General features: G+C 35.2%; 2 protein-coding genes across 2 annotated transcripts; both read right to left on the reverse strand.

Moving 5' to 3' along the window:
• Window positions 1-16804: 16804 nt before the first annotated feature.
• LOC140877175 (uncharacterized) lies at window positions 16805-17821 on the reverse strand. The gene is made up of 3 exons (XM_073280702.1): window positions 17753-17821; window positions 17382-17607; window positions 16805-16956 (listed from the first exon to the last, which is right to left on the reverse strand). Exons 1-3 carry the CDS (start codon window positions 17819-17821, stop codon window positions 16805-16807), a joined length of 447 nt encoding a protein of 148 aa, XP_073136803.1.
• Window positions 17822-18540: 719 nt separating this feature from the next.
• On the reverse strand, window positions 18541-19563 carry LOC140877176 (uncharacterized protein At2g29880-like). The gene is made up of 2 exons (XM_073280703.1): window positions 19237-19563; window positions 18541-19143 (listed from the first exon to the last, which is right to left on the reverse strand). The coding sequence occupies exons 1-2, from the start codon at window positions 19561-19563 to the stop codon at window positions 18541-18543; spliced, it is 930 nt and encodes a 309-aa protein (XP_073136804.1).
• Window positions 19564-20986: the final 1423 nt, after the last annotated feature.

The raw sequence follows: 20986 nt of genomic DNA on the forward strand, positions 1-20986 counted from the left end.
TTGTTTTTCGCGAGGATAATAAATCAATTAATCAAATCTAAAAATATATATATTGTTGTTAAAAAAGAAAAAAATTATGATAAAAATTAAAAATTTTAAAGTCGAAATATATCAAACTTAACATTTTATAAAAAAAAATTTCTCTTAAATTGTGATTTTCTACACAATTGGTGAGATCTATTTATAGATATCATTTGGAGATTAGTCCAAAAATTAATATATAATCATCTACATCATCACACACTAATTTTTAAAATTTTATAACTCAATTTTCAAGATTCAACATTAAATAATAATAATATATTTTCAAAACTCCCTCCTCTTGTGATCGTGATACGATTATTGTCTTTATTATGTGTTTTATACTGCCTCGTTAAAAACCTTACTAGAAAAAACTCATTGGGATAAAAATCATAGTAAGGAAAAAAGAGTACAGCCACGTAAACTCTCCCTCATGTTAACACGAACAATTCTTCACATATTTAGTAGATTGCGCATCTCAATATTATATATATGATTTCTGAATATCGTCGTAGGAATTGTCTTTGTAAAGAGATCTGATGAGTTCTCACTTGATTGAATGTAACTGATATCAATATATTTGTTCTTCTCAAGCTCTTGGGTGAATGCAAAGAACTTTGGGGGAATATGTTTGGTTCTGTCACTTTTGATGTACCCTTCTTTCATTTGAGCAACACATGCAGCATTATCTTCATACAGTATTTAACCATGCATGTTTTATATGATTTAGTTGTGAATTTTGCTTCATACCTTGAGCAGATCATGTTTTCTTGCTCTCTTCAAGTTTTTCCTCAAGCTTTTCTTGGTTGGATCGTTCAAGGTCTGTTGGCTCATGGTTAAGGGGTGTCTAAGGGTCCCTAGGATCGAGTTTGATGAGTTCATGAACATGGAATAGGTTGGAAATGAAACAGGAACAGAAACTTGCACCAGGCGCGCAGGTTGATCAGTTCTGGGAGAATGGATCGTGTAGGCTGTAGGATGCGATTTAGAGGCTGGTTCTAGTTGTGTTAGAACCCCAAGACCTTGGGGAAGGTCCTCCAGGTGGGTTTCCGGCCTGTGATGTCCGGCGTTGGACGGTCGAACGGCCTGAAGTCTGAGTTTGTGTTCTGCGCGCGAGCAGATTATAGGTTGAGGAAGGAGGGGCTGGTTTCGGGTCCATAAGATGAGTTAGGGGCTGGGGTTGGTCTTGTTAGAACCGTCTCGATGTGGGCTAGGTATGAGGGGTGGTGCTCCGGTCGGTGGTGGCCGGAGCCAGGCGGCCGAAGTCCATATAGGTATGTTGGTTGCTGGTCATGGGACAGCCCAGCGTAGGTTCTGAAATTTGGTGTTTTTCGGGCGAGGCTCGAGTTCTTGGGTCCGGTTCGGGTCTAAATTATTGTGAGTTAAGTTAGATGAGTTCGGGTCCGGGTTATATTAGTTGAGCTTGGGTATTTTAATTTATTTTGATGAATACTTTAAGTTATGATTTGATGGGTTGAAGTTAGTTTTAAATAATTATTTGGGCTACTTGGGATAATATTTTGGGCTTAAATAATTATTTAAGTGAGTTCATTAAATTTTATAGGCCTAGAGTCCGTGAAAGTTATTGGACCAGTTTTGGAGTGCTCATTGGGCCAGTCTAGGTGATTAATGGGCTTGAACTTCAATATTGGGTCAAACATGTCTTAATGAGCTTGAATAATTTATTTGGGCTTAAATGTAAGTTAATGAGCTTAAGATGAGTTATTGGGACAGTCTAGAAGTTATTGGGCCTAAGTATAAGGAGTCAGCAGCCTGAACCAATCAATTAAAAATATTCATGATCCGTAAATATATATTTAATTATTGCATGAATATTTTAAGTATTAAAAAGTATTATCTTTATGTTTATATGATTAAATAATTAAATATATATTTAGGGGCAAAAGTTTATGAAAATATGATCATGAAGAAATTTTTATGATTGTGCATGATGATATATGTATGATGCTGGGCATAAGAAAATATTTTAAGCAAGTTGAAGTGGGTGTGTGACAATCTACGGGATTGGAGATGGGATGCCTAGGCCCGGAGACATTTTCATATACCACGGGACTGTGGGTCGGGATACTGGGGCCCGATTGCCTTTCCATAAGATTATGATTATGTTTGCCTACGGTTCCGGGGTCAGCCTGGTGAAGGGGCCAAGAGGTGGAGATCCCACTGCCACGTACGTTGGTTCTTTGATTGATCAATCACTTTCACGGTCACACGGCATGGATATAACCTTCAGTAAATTTTTAAGTTATGATATGCCCTAAGTATTATGCATGATGAATATGTATGCTAAGATTATGTATGATATGTTTATGTTATGATTATGAAATAGAAATGTTAAGAACATGCATATATATAATATATTATGTATACTGCATTTATTTAATGTTGCATGGATTTTAGCATGTTGTTATTATGAGATAGAACGTGTTGAGCATTTAGGCTCACTAGACTTAAATGGTGCAGGTGAACCTGCAGTTGATCTAAAGTTTATTGCCCCGACTGATGGTGAAGACGTATGAGCCTCCCTGCAGTCGGCTAGCCCGTGACCTGTGCTCAAGTTTATGTTTTGAGTGGATTTGAATATTAATACATTTTTCGCACAAGTTTTAATATTTATTTATGAGCTTATGAATTTTATGTGAAGGATTTTTAGGGGTTTTGATTTGGATGTTTTATGCATGAATTTATGTTTATTTTAAAAATATTTAATTTCATGCAATATTATGAAAATTTTTAAGTAGAATATTTTATGGAAATTTATTTTGAGTTTAAACATATTTATATATAATAATTCTTTTTATACGTTATAGATATAAAATATTAAATTAAAAAAAAATTCAGAGTAGTAGTGGTCGTTTCAGTTGGTATCAGAGCAAGGTCCTTAGAGGGTACTAGTTGCTACGTGGAGCTCAGAAGTCGCACTACCAGTCTGTAAGTTTAAATATTTTAATTATTTGTATGGAGCTTAATTAGGAATAATGCTTTAATGATTTAAGTTATGAGAATTTTTTTTTATACTTAGTTATGCATGTGATTCATGTGAGAGATTTATGGAAATTGCATTATGCCTCCCTGAAGGAGTCCTCGGGAAACCAGTACCAATAATGGTGATCGGTGTGGTAAGACGAACCATAATCTATCTCCACTACCTCAGCTTGCACTGTTTGAGAGAGCCAGCGTGGATATGTTGGCTGAGATCACAAAGCTACTTGAGCACCAGGCTGCACAACCAAGGAAGTCCCACGAGGAGGATGTGACAGAGCGATTCTATAAGCAAGGGCCCAAGGAGTTTAGCGGTACTACTGAACCACTTTTTATTTAGGAGTGGATTCGATAAGATTTGCTTACATGGAGATCACTTATGCTGATAAAATAAGGTGTTCTATCTCTATGATGAGGGATGATGTAGCACTTTGGTGGGAAGGAACAATGATTAAGATGAATTTGCAGACCTTGTAATGGGTAGAATTTAGAAAGATGTTCTTCGGGAAATATTCCACTGTAGAGACACGTGACAGACTGATTCTGGAGTTTATGAGTCTTTGTCAGGGAGACAATTCTGTTGCCGACTACGTGAAGCAGCTTGAGAGAGGATGTCATTTTGTACCCTTAATTGCTGGAGATGATAAAGAAAAGCCAAGACATTTCACAAATGGTTTGAGATCGGATATTAATTACGACATGTATAAGGTTGATGTAGCGGACTACATAGCAGCAGTTAATAGAGCTTTCAGGTCCAAGAAGGCGAGAAGATAAATGTAATCGAATTATCAGAAGAAGAGGTAGTTACAACAACTCTTTAGGGGTCAGACTTCGCAATATCCAATGAAGAAGCAGTTCACTGAGCCGTTTAAGGGTCCAAATCCCCCTAGCCAGCTGCGGCGGCCTCAGGGCCAGTAGAAATCGCAGTAGCAAAGGATTAATGGTCATAGCTGTAAGGCCCGAGATTAATTAATATTAATCCGAACTTATTTAATTTTAATCCGAGTATATTTAATTTGGGAATATTTAGAGTTTCGATTTAAATTCTAATATTCTTAAATTATTTAGGATTGAAATTGAATTAAAAAGAGGGCCGAGGACAGAATTGTAATTTTTGAAGTACGAGGGACTAAATTGCAATTATATTATAACATATCCGATTTTAAGTGTATAGTTATCACTTGGACGTGTTCTTTGAATATCCAATTCAAAAACTTGTACAGAGCCGAGTTTATCTTCTTGTTTCTTTGATTTCATGATTTTCGATTTGCCATAACTTTTGCTCCGGTTATCCGATTTTGATTCCGTAAATTGTTCTGGAATCCTTACGACGAGGGCTTCGATCTCATGTAAGTTTTGTATTATTCTATATGGATTTCGAAATCAGTAGTTGACATATATCAGATTCTGAGTTCTTGATCATGTTTATTGACATATATGCAATTCTATATTCGAAACCAGATCAAAGAGTTTATCCTATTTGTTCTTAATCTTGAATTCAGTTACGATTCAAGTTTATAGCTGATGTTAGGATGATTTGTATGATGATTTATTGATTTGATGCACGAATGAATGATATTGGAGTTAGTACTGATTTCGATATTTCGTTGGTTATCGATTTTCAATCGCTACGCCGTCGAATCGTGTTTTGAAGTCATTTTGATAGTCTATGTCTGAGCTGAAGTCCTTATCTAGATGTTATGAATGTTATAGCATTTTTATTCTTCAGTTTCAGTTGAGTTTGGAAGGCCAACGACTCAAGACGTCGACTTTGAACCGCAGAAGTTGCTTGAGGTTTGAAATGCGATTGATTGACGAATTGTTGATGGTTTTGATTCGTTCTGAAATGATTGAGTTGAATGAAGTTTGATATATATGTTCTGATTGTTATATTGCAGATTGAAGTGTTCAGAATAGAGATATTCGAAGATATAATGACGACATAGCAAGTTAGGGACTTTGAAACTCAAGAACGACTATTCTTGAGTTGGCCCGCAAAAACCACATACTTGATATGTTTTGCTTTATGTTTGATGTTGTCGATCCATCTCAGGTAGTGGATCTTTAAGTTTGAGTCGATATGATAGTATATTGAATTGATTTTTTGCCAAGGTTGCGGTTAACCTTATTTTCTAGCCAGAATGGATACGATAGATGGATATCCATGTCAAGATCATTTATGAATCTTGATGGCTTCGAAGTTATATGAATCAGTTCTTATGCAAAGCGTTAATTTACTCTATTTGTTGAATCGAGTTTAAATAGAGTCGATATGATTTATTTAACGCTTTCTATATGTTGGTTATACTGGGATTGATTTCTCACCGGAGTTTATCCGGTTGTTGTCTTGTTTTGTATGTGTGCATGAAAACAGATGGGGCAGGAGCTGGTCAAGGACGACGATAGTAGCTCATGAGTGAAGATTAGATGTGGACTCGGGTTGTGTCTAGCTGAATCGAGGTGTTTAAGTTCTAGCTTGAATGTTAAAAATACTTGAAGTAGCTGGTATTGAGTTGTGAGTGAACAACATATGTAAATTGTAACTTTTGCTAGACTTTAATCTTCTTGTTCATGTATCGATTTCCTTGTGAACATGTTTAGATTTGGTTATATGTTAATCTTCATGTTCTAGACTTGAATTTGATGGATTGGAATTGTTGGAAAGGATCAAAGTTGCTGACAAAATAACAGAGCAGACTTTCTGCCCAGGATGCGCCCGCGCGGCATAAAACTACCGCCCGCGCGCAGCCTGGTTCTCAGCCTACTGTTTTGGAAAAAAAAACAAGGGCGCCCGCGCGGCAGTTTTTGACCGCCCGCGTGCACCCCTTTTTGAAAAAAAAAATAAAAAATTCTTGATCCTTATTCTTTCCTTATTAGATTAATGATGCTTATTCATTAATTGCCTTTTAAGATTTGAGATTAGCAACCCAAGGCCCCACAACAGGTGGTATCAAAGCGTTAAGTTTCTTGGACTGAGAATAGATGAGCGGGGTAGATCGAGTCTTCTATTCTGATTTATTTATTGCTTTCATACTTGTATGGTATATGAATTCTTGTTCCCCGATGTTTATTTATCATATGATGTTGTTATAGAGTGAGAAGCGTATGCCGTACAGTTTTCTGAATGACATGCTATCTGATTATTTGATTGAAGACATAGCATGTATTGAATAAGTATGAATTAGATTCGATCTCTTGAGAAGACATTATTGTGCTACTCAGAAGAAGACTGAACCTGAAATGTATTATGATATGATGAATTGTACACTAATCTGTTTGATTATCAGATATGCCTCCCCGACCAGTACCGAGAGTTAGACAGACTTTGACAGTGAATGAACCAGAACAGACAAATGTTGCACAGGTCCCAGTGACAGCAACTGAACATGGACAGAGTAATACTGCTGTTGATCTGTTTGGTGATGCCAATCCGATGGAGAAGCTTTTGAAGCGATTACAGTCCTTCAAACCACCAACACTACAAGGGACTGAGACCTCTATTGACTGTGAGAACTGGCTGGAGGATATAGAGCAGTTATTCGAGTCACTTGATTATGCAGATGAACGACGTGTGAGATTAGTGATTCATCAGTTACATGGCCTGACGAAGAATTGGTGGGTAGCGACAAAGAAAGCATTTGAAAACCAAGGTACAGTTATTACTTGGACTGTATTTAAAACTGCCTTCTATCAGCGTTTCTTTCCCGTGTCTTATCGGAAGGACAAGGGAGCGGAATTCGCAAGTTTGCAACAGGTCCAAATGAATATCGAAGATTATGTTGCAAAATTTACGAGTTTGATGAAGTTTTCTCCACATGTTGCTGCTAGTGACGAAGCTCAAGCCAATCAATTTATAAATGGTTTGAATCCTGACATGTACTCTTGTAAATTCGGGAAGACCAAGTACCTTCGCTGATGCTCTGAATCGTGCAAATGGTGCAGAAGCGGGAATAATGAAACAAAGAGGAGCTCAGTTTGTTCCCCAACCTATGAAACAACAACAAGAACAGCCATCGATTCCACCACCACCTCGATTTGAAGCTGGAGGTAGTAGCAGTGGAAAGAAAAGTTTCTTCAAGGGTAGGAGCAAACAGTTTAAGAGATCAGGTGGTAGTATCTCTTCTAGTTCAAGTAGTTCCCGACAGTCTAGAGCTGGACAGAGGTCAGATGTTTATTGCACCAAATATGGAGGTCGACATACAAATGAGCAGTGCCGAGGTGTGTTTGGAAGTTGCAATATTTGCAACAATATGAGACATTTTGCGAGAGTGTGTCCACAACGAGGTTCTAAAGGTGCTCAGGGTACTGGATCGTCTAGACCGGTAGCTCAGGCTAAAAGACAAGTGTCTTCTGTTCATTTCTTTCAACCACAGCCTGCAGCACAAGGAAGAGGAGGAGGTCAGACAGTGAATCAACCTCCAAGGCAACAAGCACGAGTGTTTGCATTGACAGAGGAGCAAGCACAAGCGGAACCAGGCGATGTGATTGCAGGTAACTGTTCTCTTTCTGGTTATCCTGCGTATGTTTTATTTGATACTGGTGCGTCGCATACTTTCATTTCTGAGCAGTTTGTTGCATTGCATTCATTACCTGTTGAGTCATTAGCTACTGTAGTGTCTATATCTTAACCGTTGGGAAAAGGTATAGTATCAGTGAAGTCTGTCAGAAACTGTATACTACAGTCGAAGGTAATGAAGTTGAGCTTGACTGCATCGTTCTTGGTTTATCTGATTTTGACTATATAATCGGTATTGATATGTTAACCAAGTACAGAGCTACAGTTGACTGTTTTCAGAAGATAGTGAGGTTCAGACCAGTGATGGCTGACGAATGGAAATTTTATGGTAAGGGTGCTAGATCTAAAATTCCCTTGATATCTGTTATTGCTATGACTGATTTGTTACAGAAGGGAGCAGAGGGATTTTTGATCTATGCAGTTGATGTGCTGAAGACTAGTCCAAAATTGACTGATTTACCAGTGGTGAATGAGTTTGCAGATGTATTCCCTGACGAGATTCCGGGATTTCCACCGTACAGAGAGGTAGACTTCGGTATTGAATTGATGTCAGGTACACAGCCGATATCGAAAGCACCTTACCGAATGACACCGATTGAACTGAAAGAACTGAAAGACCAACTTGAAGATTTGTTGGCCAAAGGATATATCAGACCGAGTGTGTCCCCATGGGGTGATCCAGTCTTATTTGTTAGAAAGAAGGACGGATCGATGAGATTATGTATTGACTACCGGCAATTGAACAAAGCAATGGTAAAGAATCTTTATCCTTTACCTCGTATCGATGATTTATTTGATCAATTGCAGGGATCGTCGGTATATTCGAAGATTGATCTACGATCCGGTTATCATCAGTTGAGGGTTAGAGACGAGGACATTCCTAAGACTGCATTTAGAACCAGGTATGACCATTATGAATTCATAGTCATGCCTTTTGGTCTAACGAATGCACCAGCAGTTTTTATGGGATTGATGAATAGAGTATTTCAAAGATATTTAGATGACTTTGTGATTATCTTTATCAATGATATTTTGATATACTCTAAAATATGTGTGAACATGTTGATCATCTCTGAATTGTACTGAGAACATTAAGAGAAGAGAAATTGTATGTCAAGTTATCCAAATGTGAATTTTGGTTGCAGAAAGTTGTTTTTCTTGGCCATATAATTTCAGGAGATGGCATTTCGGTTGATCCGAGTAAGGTAGAAGCTGTGATCAGTTGGCAGAGACCGACATCTGTGCCAGAAATTCGAAGTTTTATGTGCTTAACTTGGTATTACTGTCGATTCATTCGAGATTTTTCATCGATAGCGAAGCCTATTACACAGCTTACACAGAAGAATGCACCATTTATTTGGTCTAAGGCATGTGAAAGGAGTTTTATCAAACTAAAGAAGAGATTGACTACATCGTCGGTTTTAAAAATCCCTACAGGTACTGGTAATTTTGTTGTTTATTGTGATGCTTCTCACCAGGGTTTGAGATGTATTTTAATGCAAAAAGGACATGTTGTCGCTTATGCTTCTCGACAATTGAAACCACATGAAGTCAGGTATCCGATTCATGATCTTGAATTGGCTGCAATCGTCTTTGCATTGAAAATCTGGAGACATTACTTATATGGCGAGAAGTTTGAAATCTTTTCTGATCACAAAAGTTTGAAGTATCTGTTCTCACAATCCGAATTGAATATGAGACAACGACGATGACTTGATTTATTGAAGGATTTTGATTGTGAAATCAAATACTATCCGGGGAAATCTAATGCAGCAGCGGATGCCCTGAGTAGAAAGTTATGTGCTTTATCCTTGTCTACGGTAGGTGTATCTAATTTGATTGAGGATTGTTATATTTCTGGGTATGTATTTGAGACAGATAGAAGGCCGATGAGAGTATATGCAATCAGTGCTGAGCCAAAATTGCTGATTCGTATCAAAGAAGCGCAGAAAGCCGATCAGAATGTACAGAAATCAATTGAAATAATCCGATCAGGATTAGTCTGAGTAAAAGGTTAGTGATGATGATATGTTGTATGTGAATAACCGAATAGTTTTTCTCAATGTTGCAGACTTGAGACAGAATATTTTGAAAGAAGCCCATTGCAGTCGCTTCAGTGTTCATCCTGGAGGCAGAAAGATGTATAACGACTTGAAAAATCAGTACTGGTGGAAACAAATGAAGTCTGATGTGACTGAATTTGTTTCCAAATGTTTGACTGAAATAAAAAAACCAGGTGGCCTATTACAGAGTTTATCGATTCCTGAATGTAAATGGGACCACATTTTCATGGACTTTGTAACAAAATTGCCACGATCATCTCGAGGATGCGATGCTGTTTGGGTGATCATCGACAGATTGACAAAATCTGCGTGCTTTATTCCTTACCGAATGACTTATCGTCATGATCAAATGACAGATCTCTATATTCGAGAAGTGGTAAGACTACACGGTGTGCCAAAGTCAATAGTTTCTGACCGAGATCCGAGATTGAATTTGCACTTTTGGCATAGCCTACAGGAAGCTCTAGGTACGCGCTTACATTTGAGTACTGCTTACCATCCTCAAACTGACGGTCAATCTGAAAGAACTATTCAGACGCTTGAGGATATGTTGAGAGCAGTAGTACTTGATTTTGGTACTACATTGCAAGATTCTATACCACTCGTGGAATTTTCTTATAACAACAGTTATCATACAAGTATAGAGATGGCTCCTATTGAAGCGTTATATGGGAAGAAGTGTCTATCGCCATTGTATTGGGATGATGTTTCTGAGATACCTGACTTAAGGCCAGATTTGATCAGACAGATGACTGAGAAAGTAAAGTTTATACAGCAAAGAATGAGAACAGCGCAGCACATACAAACCAGATATGCGAATGTACGACGACGGCCGTTATCTTTTGATCAGGGAGATAGAGTGTTTCTGAAGATTTCACCATTCAGGGGCACAGTCCGATTTGGTAAACGAGGAAAGTTATCTCCGCGATATATTGGGCCGTACGAGATTCTCGAGAAGATAAGAAATCTTGCTTATCGACTCGCTCTTCCTATGTCTTTATCTGGAATACATGATGTTTTTCATGTATCGATGTTGAGAAAGTATATATCTGATACATCTCATGTGATTCGATATGATGAAGCTGAGTTGGATGCTATTCTTAGTTATTTTGAACGACCAATTCAGATACTCGATATGAAGGAAAAACGACTCCGAAACAAAACCATTCCTTTGGTGAAGATTCAATGGAATCGACACGGAGTTGAAGAAGCGACGTGGGAAGTCGAGGAAGATATGAAGCAAAGATTTCCCTACTTATTCCACTGAAGTGAGTTTTTATTCAGTTTTAAGTTATTCCTTATTCTTATGTGCTTACAGACTACATATCTATACTGTTTATGAATTCGATGACGAACTCATGTCTTAGTGGGGGAGAAATGTAAGGCCCGGGATTAATTAATATTAATCCGAACTTATTTAATTTTAATCTGAGTATATTTAATTTGGGAATATTTAGAGTTTCGATTTAAATTCTAATATTCTTAAATTATTTAGGATTGAAATTGAATTAAAAAAAGGACCGATGACTGAATTGCAATTTTTGAAGTACGAGGGACTAAATTGAAATTATATTATAACATATCCGATTTTAAGTGTATAGTCATCACTTGGACGTGTGCTTTGAATATCCAATTCAGAAACTTGTATAGAGCCGAGTTTATCTTCTTGTTTCTTTGATTTCATGATTTTCGATTTGCCAAAACTTTTGCTCCGGTTATCCGATTTTGATTCCGTAAATTGTTCTGGAATCCTTACGACGAGGGCTTCGATCTCGTGTAAGTTTTGTATTATTCTATATGGATTTCGAAATCAGTAGTTGACAGATATCAGATTCTGAGTTCTTGATCATGTTTATTGACATATATGCAATTCTATATTCGAAACCGGATCGAAGAGTTTATCCTATTTGTTCTTAATCTTGAATTCAGTTATGATTCGAAGTTTATATCTGATGTTAGGATGATTTGGATGATGATTTATTGAGTTGATGCACGAATGAATGATATTGGAGTTAGTAATGATTTCGATATTTCGTTGGTTACCGATTTTCAATCGCTACGCCGTCGAATCATGTTTTGAAGCCATTTTGATAGTCTATGTCTAAGCTGAAGTCCTTATCTAGATGTTATGAATGTTATAGCATTTTTATTCTTCAGTTTCAGTTGAGTTTGGAAGGCCAACGACTCAAGACGTCGACTTTGAACCGCAGAAGTTGCTTGAGGTTTGAAATGCGATTGATTGACGAATTGTTGATGGTTTTGATTCGTTCTGAAATGATTGAGTTGATGAAGTTTGATATATATGTTCTGATTGTTATATTGCAGATTGAAGTGTTCAGAATAGAGATATTCGAAGGTATAATGACGACATAGCAAGTTAGGGACTTTGAAACTCAAGAACGACTATTCTTGAGTTGGCCCGCAAAAACCACATACTTGATATGTTTTTCTGTATGTTTGATGTTGTCGATCCATCTCAGGTAGTGGATCTTTAAGTTTGAGTCGATATGATAGTATATTGAATTGATTCTATGCCAAGGTTGCGGTTAACCTTATTTTCTAGCCAAAATGGCTACGATAGATGGATATCTATGTCAAGATCATTTATGAATCTTGATGGCTTCGAAGTTATATGAATCAGTTCTTATGCAAAGCGTTAATTTACTCTATTTGTTGAATCGAGTTTAAATAGAGTCGATATGATTTATTTAACGCTTTCTATATGTTGGTTATACTGGGATTGATTTCTCACCGGAGTTTATCCGGTTGTTGTCTTGTTTTGTATGTGTGCATGACAACAGATGGGGCAGGAGCTGGTCAAGGACGACGATAGTAGCTAATGAGTGAAGATTAGATGTGGACTCGGGTTGTGTCTAGCTGAATCGAGGTGTTTAAGTTCTAGATTGAATGTTAAAAAAACTTGAAGTAGCTGGTATTGAGTTGTGAGTGAACAACATATGTAAATTGTAACTTTTTCTAGACTTTAATCTTCTTGTTGATGTATCGATTTCCTTATGAACATGTTTAGTTTTGGTTATATGTTAATCTTCATGTTCTAGACTTGAATTTGATGGATTGGAATTGTTGGAAAGGATCAAAGTTGCTGACAAAAGAACAGAGCAGGCTTTCTGCCCAGGATGCGCCCGCGCGGCATAAAACTACCGCCCGCGCGCAGCCTGGTGCTCAGCCAACTCTTTTGGAAAAAAAAAATAGGGGCACCCGCGCGGCAGTTTTTGATCGCCCGCGCGCACCCCTTTTTGAAAAAAAATAAAAAATTCTTGATCCTTATTCTTTCCTTATTAGATTAATGATGCTTATTCATTAATTGCCTTTTAAGATTTGAGATTAGCAACCCGAGGCCCCACAATAGCACTGGAGTGTTAGCTATTTGTCAGACTTGTCAGAGATCCCATCCAGGATCGTGTTAAAAAAAATCCGAAAAGTGCTACCATTGTAAGGAACGTGGTCATATGATGATGAATTGCCCGAAGAAGAAGAATGTTGCGGGGCGTGTTTTTGTCATACAGGCTGAGGAGGCAAAAATGGAACAATTCTATTATCACTGGTAATATTCTCTTATGTTCTTAATTTCTGATAATGGGATTTTTGGTGTAGGATTTGTTGAATCGGTGAACTTGGGAATTAGTATGATTAGGATTAGACTTTAAATGATAATTGGATTGAATTGTTGCTTTTAGTATTATCGTCTACGTCTATTGGAGAAATTTTCTAAGGGTCGAAAAAAAAAATTATCAGTGGTGTTGCGACATTTGCGTTGCTAGATTTTAGAGCGACGCACTGCTTTATCTCACAGGCATTTATTAGGCAAGAATGCATTATACCTGAGGTTGCTAATACATGTTATAATGTTACTGTGCCTTCTAGTGATGTTCTTCCTACCACAAGCGTGCTCGGGGGAATAGAGTTAAAGCTACAAGGGCAGACAATGAGAGTTTATCTAGTTGTACTGTCGAGGTCAGGATTTTGATCATTTATCATATGAGGACTATAATTTTTACGAAGTGGCAGAGTCAAGTACGAGTTCTATTGCAATATGAAGAATTCAGTCATAGTAAAGAACAAGTATTCGGTTACTAGAATCGATGGTTTATTTGATTAGTTGTAAGGAGTTTCAAGGTTTGACAAGATAAATTTGCTATTTGAATACCATTAGTTGCAAGTCACAGAGGAAGACGTTGTTAAGTTTGCATTTCGAGAACATTATAAACATAACTTAGCTGGTATTATTAGACTACTCGAACATCAAATCGAGCAACTTGAGAATGTAACATGGGTAGGATCAGAGTAAACTATCGAAAACACTGAATTCATATCTGGATCTGTAACATACTACATGATAAGAAATGAGAATTTGATTGAGCTTAGTAAATTTCTATCAGTATGACAACAAAATATAAGGAAAGAACAAGGAGTACAAGAAAATTCAAGAATAGAGAAAAAAAGTTGGGGTGGATATTCACCGGCAAATACTAAATACACGAGGAAGATAATCATGATAGTTACAAGGAATAACATTAGAAATGACATCTTCTTCTGCGAGATCTTGAGGAAATAACTTGTATAGAAAGAATAAGTTGAGTGATCATATTTATATGGCGAGATAAGAAGACAACCAGCCGTTTTGTGACCGTCCTCTTTGACCTTTGGCGTTCGAATCACGTGTCTGAAGATATTGAGGATTTTGTTGATCTGCATTAAATTTTAAGGCAGATTTGCAGCCGACTTGGAAAGATATGTTTTGATCCCATTTAATTTAGACAAGAAAATTAGAGGAGTGTCGAGGACATATGAAATTTTTGGAATAAATTAATATGGTTAATTAGTTGAGACAGAGATAACAATGTTATTTTTGAATCTGTATATTTCTTCGTTAATCCCAAGTATTTGGTGATATTTGTTTTTATTGAAAAAATGAAGAAAATACAAGAATTATTGAAACTGATGCAGAGATAAGTTCCATCTCAAACAGATGTTTATGTATAATGATTCAAGCTTTTGAATTAAAGAACATCGAAGGAATGTTGCTATATACATGTGAGAATTACTTATAATATGAGTTTGCATTTGTTTTGCAAATAGATTTGAGAAATTGGTAAAGTAATCAGAGTCAGAGTTGTTAAGTGTTGTATGATAGACATGAATTCTCTTTAAATTCTAAGTTGTTGTATTGGGTAATTAAGCTACTATATTAGGTAAATTTAAGGTCTAATTTTTTTTTGATTGTTGGGTATGAGTAAGAGTTAGTCAGATTCCAGGTAACAAAGATGTCGATAAGGATTAAAATTTTGCAACAAAAGCCAATGAGCGTCAACTCTTGTCGGGTGCAAATGTGGAAAAGTTAAATCAAGATAATGTGTTTTAAAGGTTTTGCCTATGAAAGGCAATATGTGTTTTTGTAAGAAGGAAAGATCAATACGTGGTATATTGAGCCTTTGTGATTTTTGAGAAGATTGACATGTTGGGTTGCCGTTTAGCACTATCACTTACACTGTGTTTGGATCACGGAAATTGGACAGGATTTGGAATTGGAAATACCGTTTTAGTGTTTGACAACTTGGGATTTCAAAACGGAATAGGTATTTGGTGGGATTTCATAGGATTTCAATTAGTTAAGTGAAATCTTGACAAAATTGGTCGGATTTCACGGGATTTGAGTTTATAAAGCAATAAAATTATTTTTAATAATAAATTCATATACTTTACTTATAAATTTTAAGTTTTTTTTATAATTTTTTATAAAATATCATTTATCTAAAATTTATACTATCAAATTTCAAAATATATTTTAACTTTTTGCCAAACACAAAATAGAATTTCAATTCCATGGATTTTAAAATCCAAATCCAATTCCAAATCCAATTCCAATTCCAAATTCCATTTTTTAGATATCCAAACACACTGTTAAGTCTCGAAGCAGTGCACAAAGTATTCCACGTATTCATGTTATGAGAGTCCATCTCAAATTTGTTTCATGTTTTGAATTTTTAGCCTCTATTGTTGATACCTTAGTTATCCTTCGAGGAGAGACAAGTGCATATCCTAGCACTCGAGGAAATTAGGCTTACAATGCGGCCTATTCCGATGGACAAGTTCAGTGGTTGAATCATTCCGAGAATAAAGCTACTTGGTAGACTGAGGCTGAGATGAGGACTCGATACCTGGAGTTATTCGGTATGTAAATTAATTTCTAGGACGAAATTTAATTTAAGGGGGTAAGAGTTGTAACGCCCGAAATTTTCTTACGTAAAATCGCATGCATAATTAGGAAAAACAATAAATTTAAAAAGTTATAACAAAAAATGGGTTAAATGACTTTATTTGATGTTATATGATTTTTGTGAATGATTTAAAATTTTATTTAAACCGCAATTATGAAATTTATGGACTTTTGAAAAAAGTAAAATTTTGATCGCGTTGACGGGATCGTAAACGGACGAGATAGAGATTTTCCTCCAAAATTTTTATCAAGGTTTTCAAGGGTTCTAAATTATTATTTTAAGACTTAATTTATAGAAAAATAAGAATTTTATATGTATATACTATTAAAAACTCATTTTTACCTATTAAAGGCATTTTAAGAGTTTTTAGCACACTTGTAAAATTTAAAATTCTTTTTGGAAGAAAATTAAGCATTTAAATAATAATAATAATAATAATTTCAAATTATTAAACTAACAGGGGTGTATTCAATCTAGAGATTTAATGACTTTCAGTGACTTTTTTTAATGATAGACTTTTATGAAATTGATAGACTTTTATAGACTCTCACAGATTTCTAAACAGAATTCTATTGATTCTCGCAGACTTCTAAACCGAATTCCATAGACTTTTCTTGTATGACTTTTGTAGACATTTTTTGAATTTTTCATTTTAATTACGTAGAATAATTGTCTAGTGATTAACTAATATATCTTTGAATTATTTGACATATATAATATCTTCATTGAAATTATTTTATTATTATTATTATTAACGTAAATAAAATTTATTTAACATTTTAATAAATAACTAATCAATTCACAACTCATTTCAATATTTACTTAAAGCGTATTAATGAACGTAATTTATTAATTAATGAATATTATTTAATAAAATAAAATATAATATCTTTAAATAAAAATTAGCTTAAAAATCATAATAATATGACAATTTAACAAAATGACAAAGTTTTATGAAAAAAATTCTAATTGATATTGACATGTTCAACATCGCTCCACATTTGATTTGATATAACATCTCTCCATGCATTAGCATTTGTCCGTTGTTGTTCTTGTGTGTCAAATAATTGATCAAAATTGCCATCTTCGTAGACTTGTTCTGATGAAGATGGTGTAACTTCAGTCTCCGTTTCAACTGGAAATTCATCAGAACGACACTCCCTGCGAAGAAAATTGTGTAATCCAGCACATGCCAATACAAGATCCTTCTGTGTTTTATAGTGAAACGGAGGAGCAGTTTTGAATATTTTGAACCGCGATTTAAATATGCCAAAGATCCTCTCTATTACGTTCCTCAGAGAAGCATGACGAAGATTGAACAACTCTTTTGCATCTTCAGGGTGACGACCTTGGCCAGTGAATTCTTGGAGATGATAACGCACACCACGAAAAGGAGCCAAAAATTGTCGTCGATTTGGATATCCATCATCCACTAAAAAGAATTTACCTGTCGACCTATATTTATAGGATCAAGTGAATAATACATATAATATATAATCTTGAAAAATATAAATAAGCTAGAAACATTTTTTTTATAAGTACCTTGTGGCACTTTCAGCCCATTATTTCTTGATAAAGCATCTGTCAATACGTTTGAATCATGTGCAAATCCCTCCCATACACTAAGCACATATATGAATTCTAAATCAAAGTTACATGCTGCCAAAACATTTTGAGAAATCTTCCCGTGACGATTACGATAACTTTTATTATCACGACCAAACACAGTGGCCGGAATATGAGTACCATCAATAGCTCCAATGCAATCCTACAACAACAACAACAACAATAATAATAATAATAAATATTATTATTATTATAGTAATAATAATAATAATAATAATAATAATAATAATAATAATAATAATAATAATAATAATAATAATAATAATAATAATAATTTCATTACTTACTTTGAAGTAAGGATAAAATCTCGTACTCTCTCTTATTTTTTCTGGCACTGCAACTGCAGGTTTAACCATCATATCTGCCACAATGCTATTTAATGCTTTCAACACCTTTTTGAAGTTTTGACTTGTATTGTAGTGTGAACGATCAAATATTTTACGAATCAAGCAGTATCGAGTATTATGACCGACCACGAGTAAAAACACGGCAAGCATTTCTTCAACACAAATGTATCTTGTGTCTTGCAAATGTGTTTTCTCCCTAAGGATGTTGCTCAATTTTAAAAATACATCGGGGTACATTCTATAAATTTTTTGAAAATTTGTTGGATCTTCTTTTAATATTTTATGAATATAATTGTCACCCCTTGAAGTTATTGGTCGTCTGTTTAAAGGGCGATGGACACATTCACAATGCATGGTAGATATATGTTTAGTAAACGTATAGAGGTTCTAACGAACTTCCATCAATAAAAACCCAATAGTTTCATGTAATTCTTCTTCGAATTCCTCTTCTTCCATTTGTTCTTCTACTTCATCCACATTCATATTTGACATTTAAATAAACTACCTGATAGCAAACAACAAATTCAAATGAAAAAACTGTACAAATTTATGAAAAAAACCATTCACATATATCAAACAAGATGTATTCAAGAAACAAATGAAAACTTATATAAATAAACCAAAATTCAAGAGTTTGCAACTAGATCAATAATTAGAAAAACAATTCAAAACAAGAATAGAAATTTTAACACAGTTTAACTCATCATTAATCATGTTTCAAAACATATTTATCCTTCCATTTTATACTCTATCCATCCCAAACGCTCTTCAATTGTCATTTTTAAGAAATCCATCTTTTTTGATCTTGTGTTAAGTAAATCAAGCACCTTGTATCGAGTACGATTATCCAAATTTGGGACCTCCTTGATAGCTTCCCAACAAGTGTCACCTGCATTCCCTATTGATTCTATCTTAGAAACTACCTTCTCAAGACTGTGGGAGAACTCGTGCATAGTATTTGGGTTGATACTCTTGCATGTAGTTGATTTTGCTTCAAAATCAGTCCTATCTCGTTTCTTAGTTGTTGGTGGAACCTCTAAACTTATGGGATGAGAGGGTAATGTTGAAACAGAGTCCTCGAGAAATGCAGGCTGATATGAAGATTCTTGTCTGTCGCCTTGCACAAAATATTCACCAATATTGTGATCATATACATAATCATCTAATAAACTAGTTCTCCTATTTTCTTCTATCTCAACTGTACTTGCATCATTGTCATCTCCTGATCTAGTTGAGTATTTTCCAGTAGCAGTGCCATTCCCAACAACAATTCTCAAATCTTCATAATCCTCAAAAGTGTCTGTCCGATAGTATTCATGTTTAGGATGAGACTGGTAAAGAGCAAAAAATTACAATTAGTGTATAAGCTAGTTTAATTATAATTGTAAATATAAATTTTACTTTTCAAACTCGAAGACTCTCACCTTGAAATAATCATCCCATACTTCGTCATTAGCCGTGAATTTTTTTGTCACGGGATCCCATCCAAAACCAGAGTTATGACGCATAAGCTTACAATAACTAGTGTATCTTTGTTTGTACCACTTCAGACGACTTTGATATTGTGTAATACTTTTTCCACACCCAAGCTTGTCATTCAAAGCAGGAAGTATTTTTGTTTCTACGATTTTTTTGCTAAATACTCCATTCTTATCACGCCATCCTCGCATGGCAGCATCAACCATGATTTTTAGCAATTCATTGCTCTCTTCAGCGGTCCACACATTATATTTTACTTGTGAATCTCTCATTGATAATGTGACTTGAGTATTTCTTAGAAATAAATATAAAGTAAATAATTATCTCAATAATAGAAATAATATCAATTCACATTTTTCAAAGTTTATTTGATTAGTATACTCTCAAACATCAAGAACATTGCAAACAACTGTGAAACAGATGAGTAAGGATGCTAAAGATATATAACACAGAGATAGTTCCAAACATCATCCAAGAGCCACCACCAAATAACCATAAACCATGGTCCATTTAACTAATACAAGTGCTCCTATATACACACAATTGAACCCAGATTCTATCAACTAGCATTCGGTATTCCACCACAGTTGTGTGATTGTAACCTTACTGTGTCAAACAATATAATTTCACATGCTTTAAGAATGCAATCATCTAAGTTTACTGCAAAATATCCCTACCTATTTGTCAAGTATCTCCATCTCATGTCTTTTCATTATTTATAAAGCATTACCTACTCAATCAAACGCTAAATTCCTGAGCTTTTTCCATGTTCAATCCGTAAGATCACTATTTGGCAAATAAAGATCGCTTAGGCTTCGTGACAAAGAATGAGCAGGCTGGTATAAAAAAATTTTATCATCCCCTATAATTCCTCTCAAGGGAAAAAATTGTACAAGTCGTTATCTCTTCTTACATTTACTCAAATCCAATAACCTCTCACTCATGCTTTTGACTATCTTGATCTGCAATATCTCTAGAAGGTCCATTTATCACAGCCTAAAACATAGCAAAAAAAAGAAGCACAACACACGGATACCAAAACTGCATATATTATGTTTTCAACCCATGAGTGCCGTGAATTCATAAAAATTTCAATAGTGAAACAACCATAATTTCCATTATATGGAATTTAGAAAGAGACATCAGTTAAAGGTAGGAAAAATTTTATTAGAAAAGATCATATCTTTAAAATCACATCTTCAACTTTACCTGTTAACTATGTCAATACACACTGCTCATTTGAACACACAAACTAAAGATGAGAAAACATTGGTGACAACATTAAACTATAAAATTCTTGGATTTATGATCATTGGTCAGAATGAATGTTATGAAAATAGCTTTGGCCCAATCAAAAACCAAAGCTTGAATCGTTTACTCATTAAATAATTGAAAAATCTTAACACAATAGTTACATCAAACCCACAAACTGAAAAAGAGGGCAGATCCAAAAAGGGGCCGAATCCAACAAAAAGAAAAAAAATTTATGGGACACGAATTGGTGAAATCATAATATGCTAAACCCATATAAACAATCGAGAATTCAAAACAAATAAGGATTCTAGAGGAAACATACCTTGAAAGAAAGGAGACCCTTGTTGATTTTTGTAGAGAAGAGAAAAGCGCCGCTTGATATTGTAGAAAGATGTGAATAAGAAGTCTGCGAAAATCTTTAGGGTGGACAGGGGAGAATTT

This window comes from Henckelia pumila, chromosome 2 (genome assembly GCF_033568475.1).
Source record: "Henckelia pumila isolate YLH828 chromosome 2, ASM3356847v2, whole genome shotgun sequence".
NCBI lineage: Eukaryota > Viridiplantae > Streptophyta > Magnoliopsida > Lamiales > Gesneriaceae > Henckelia > Henckelia pumila.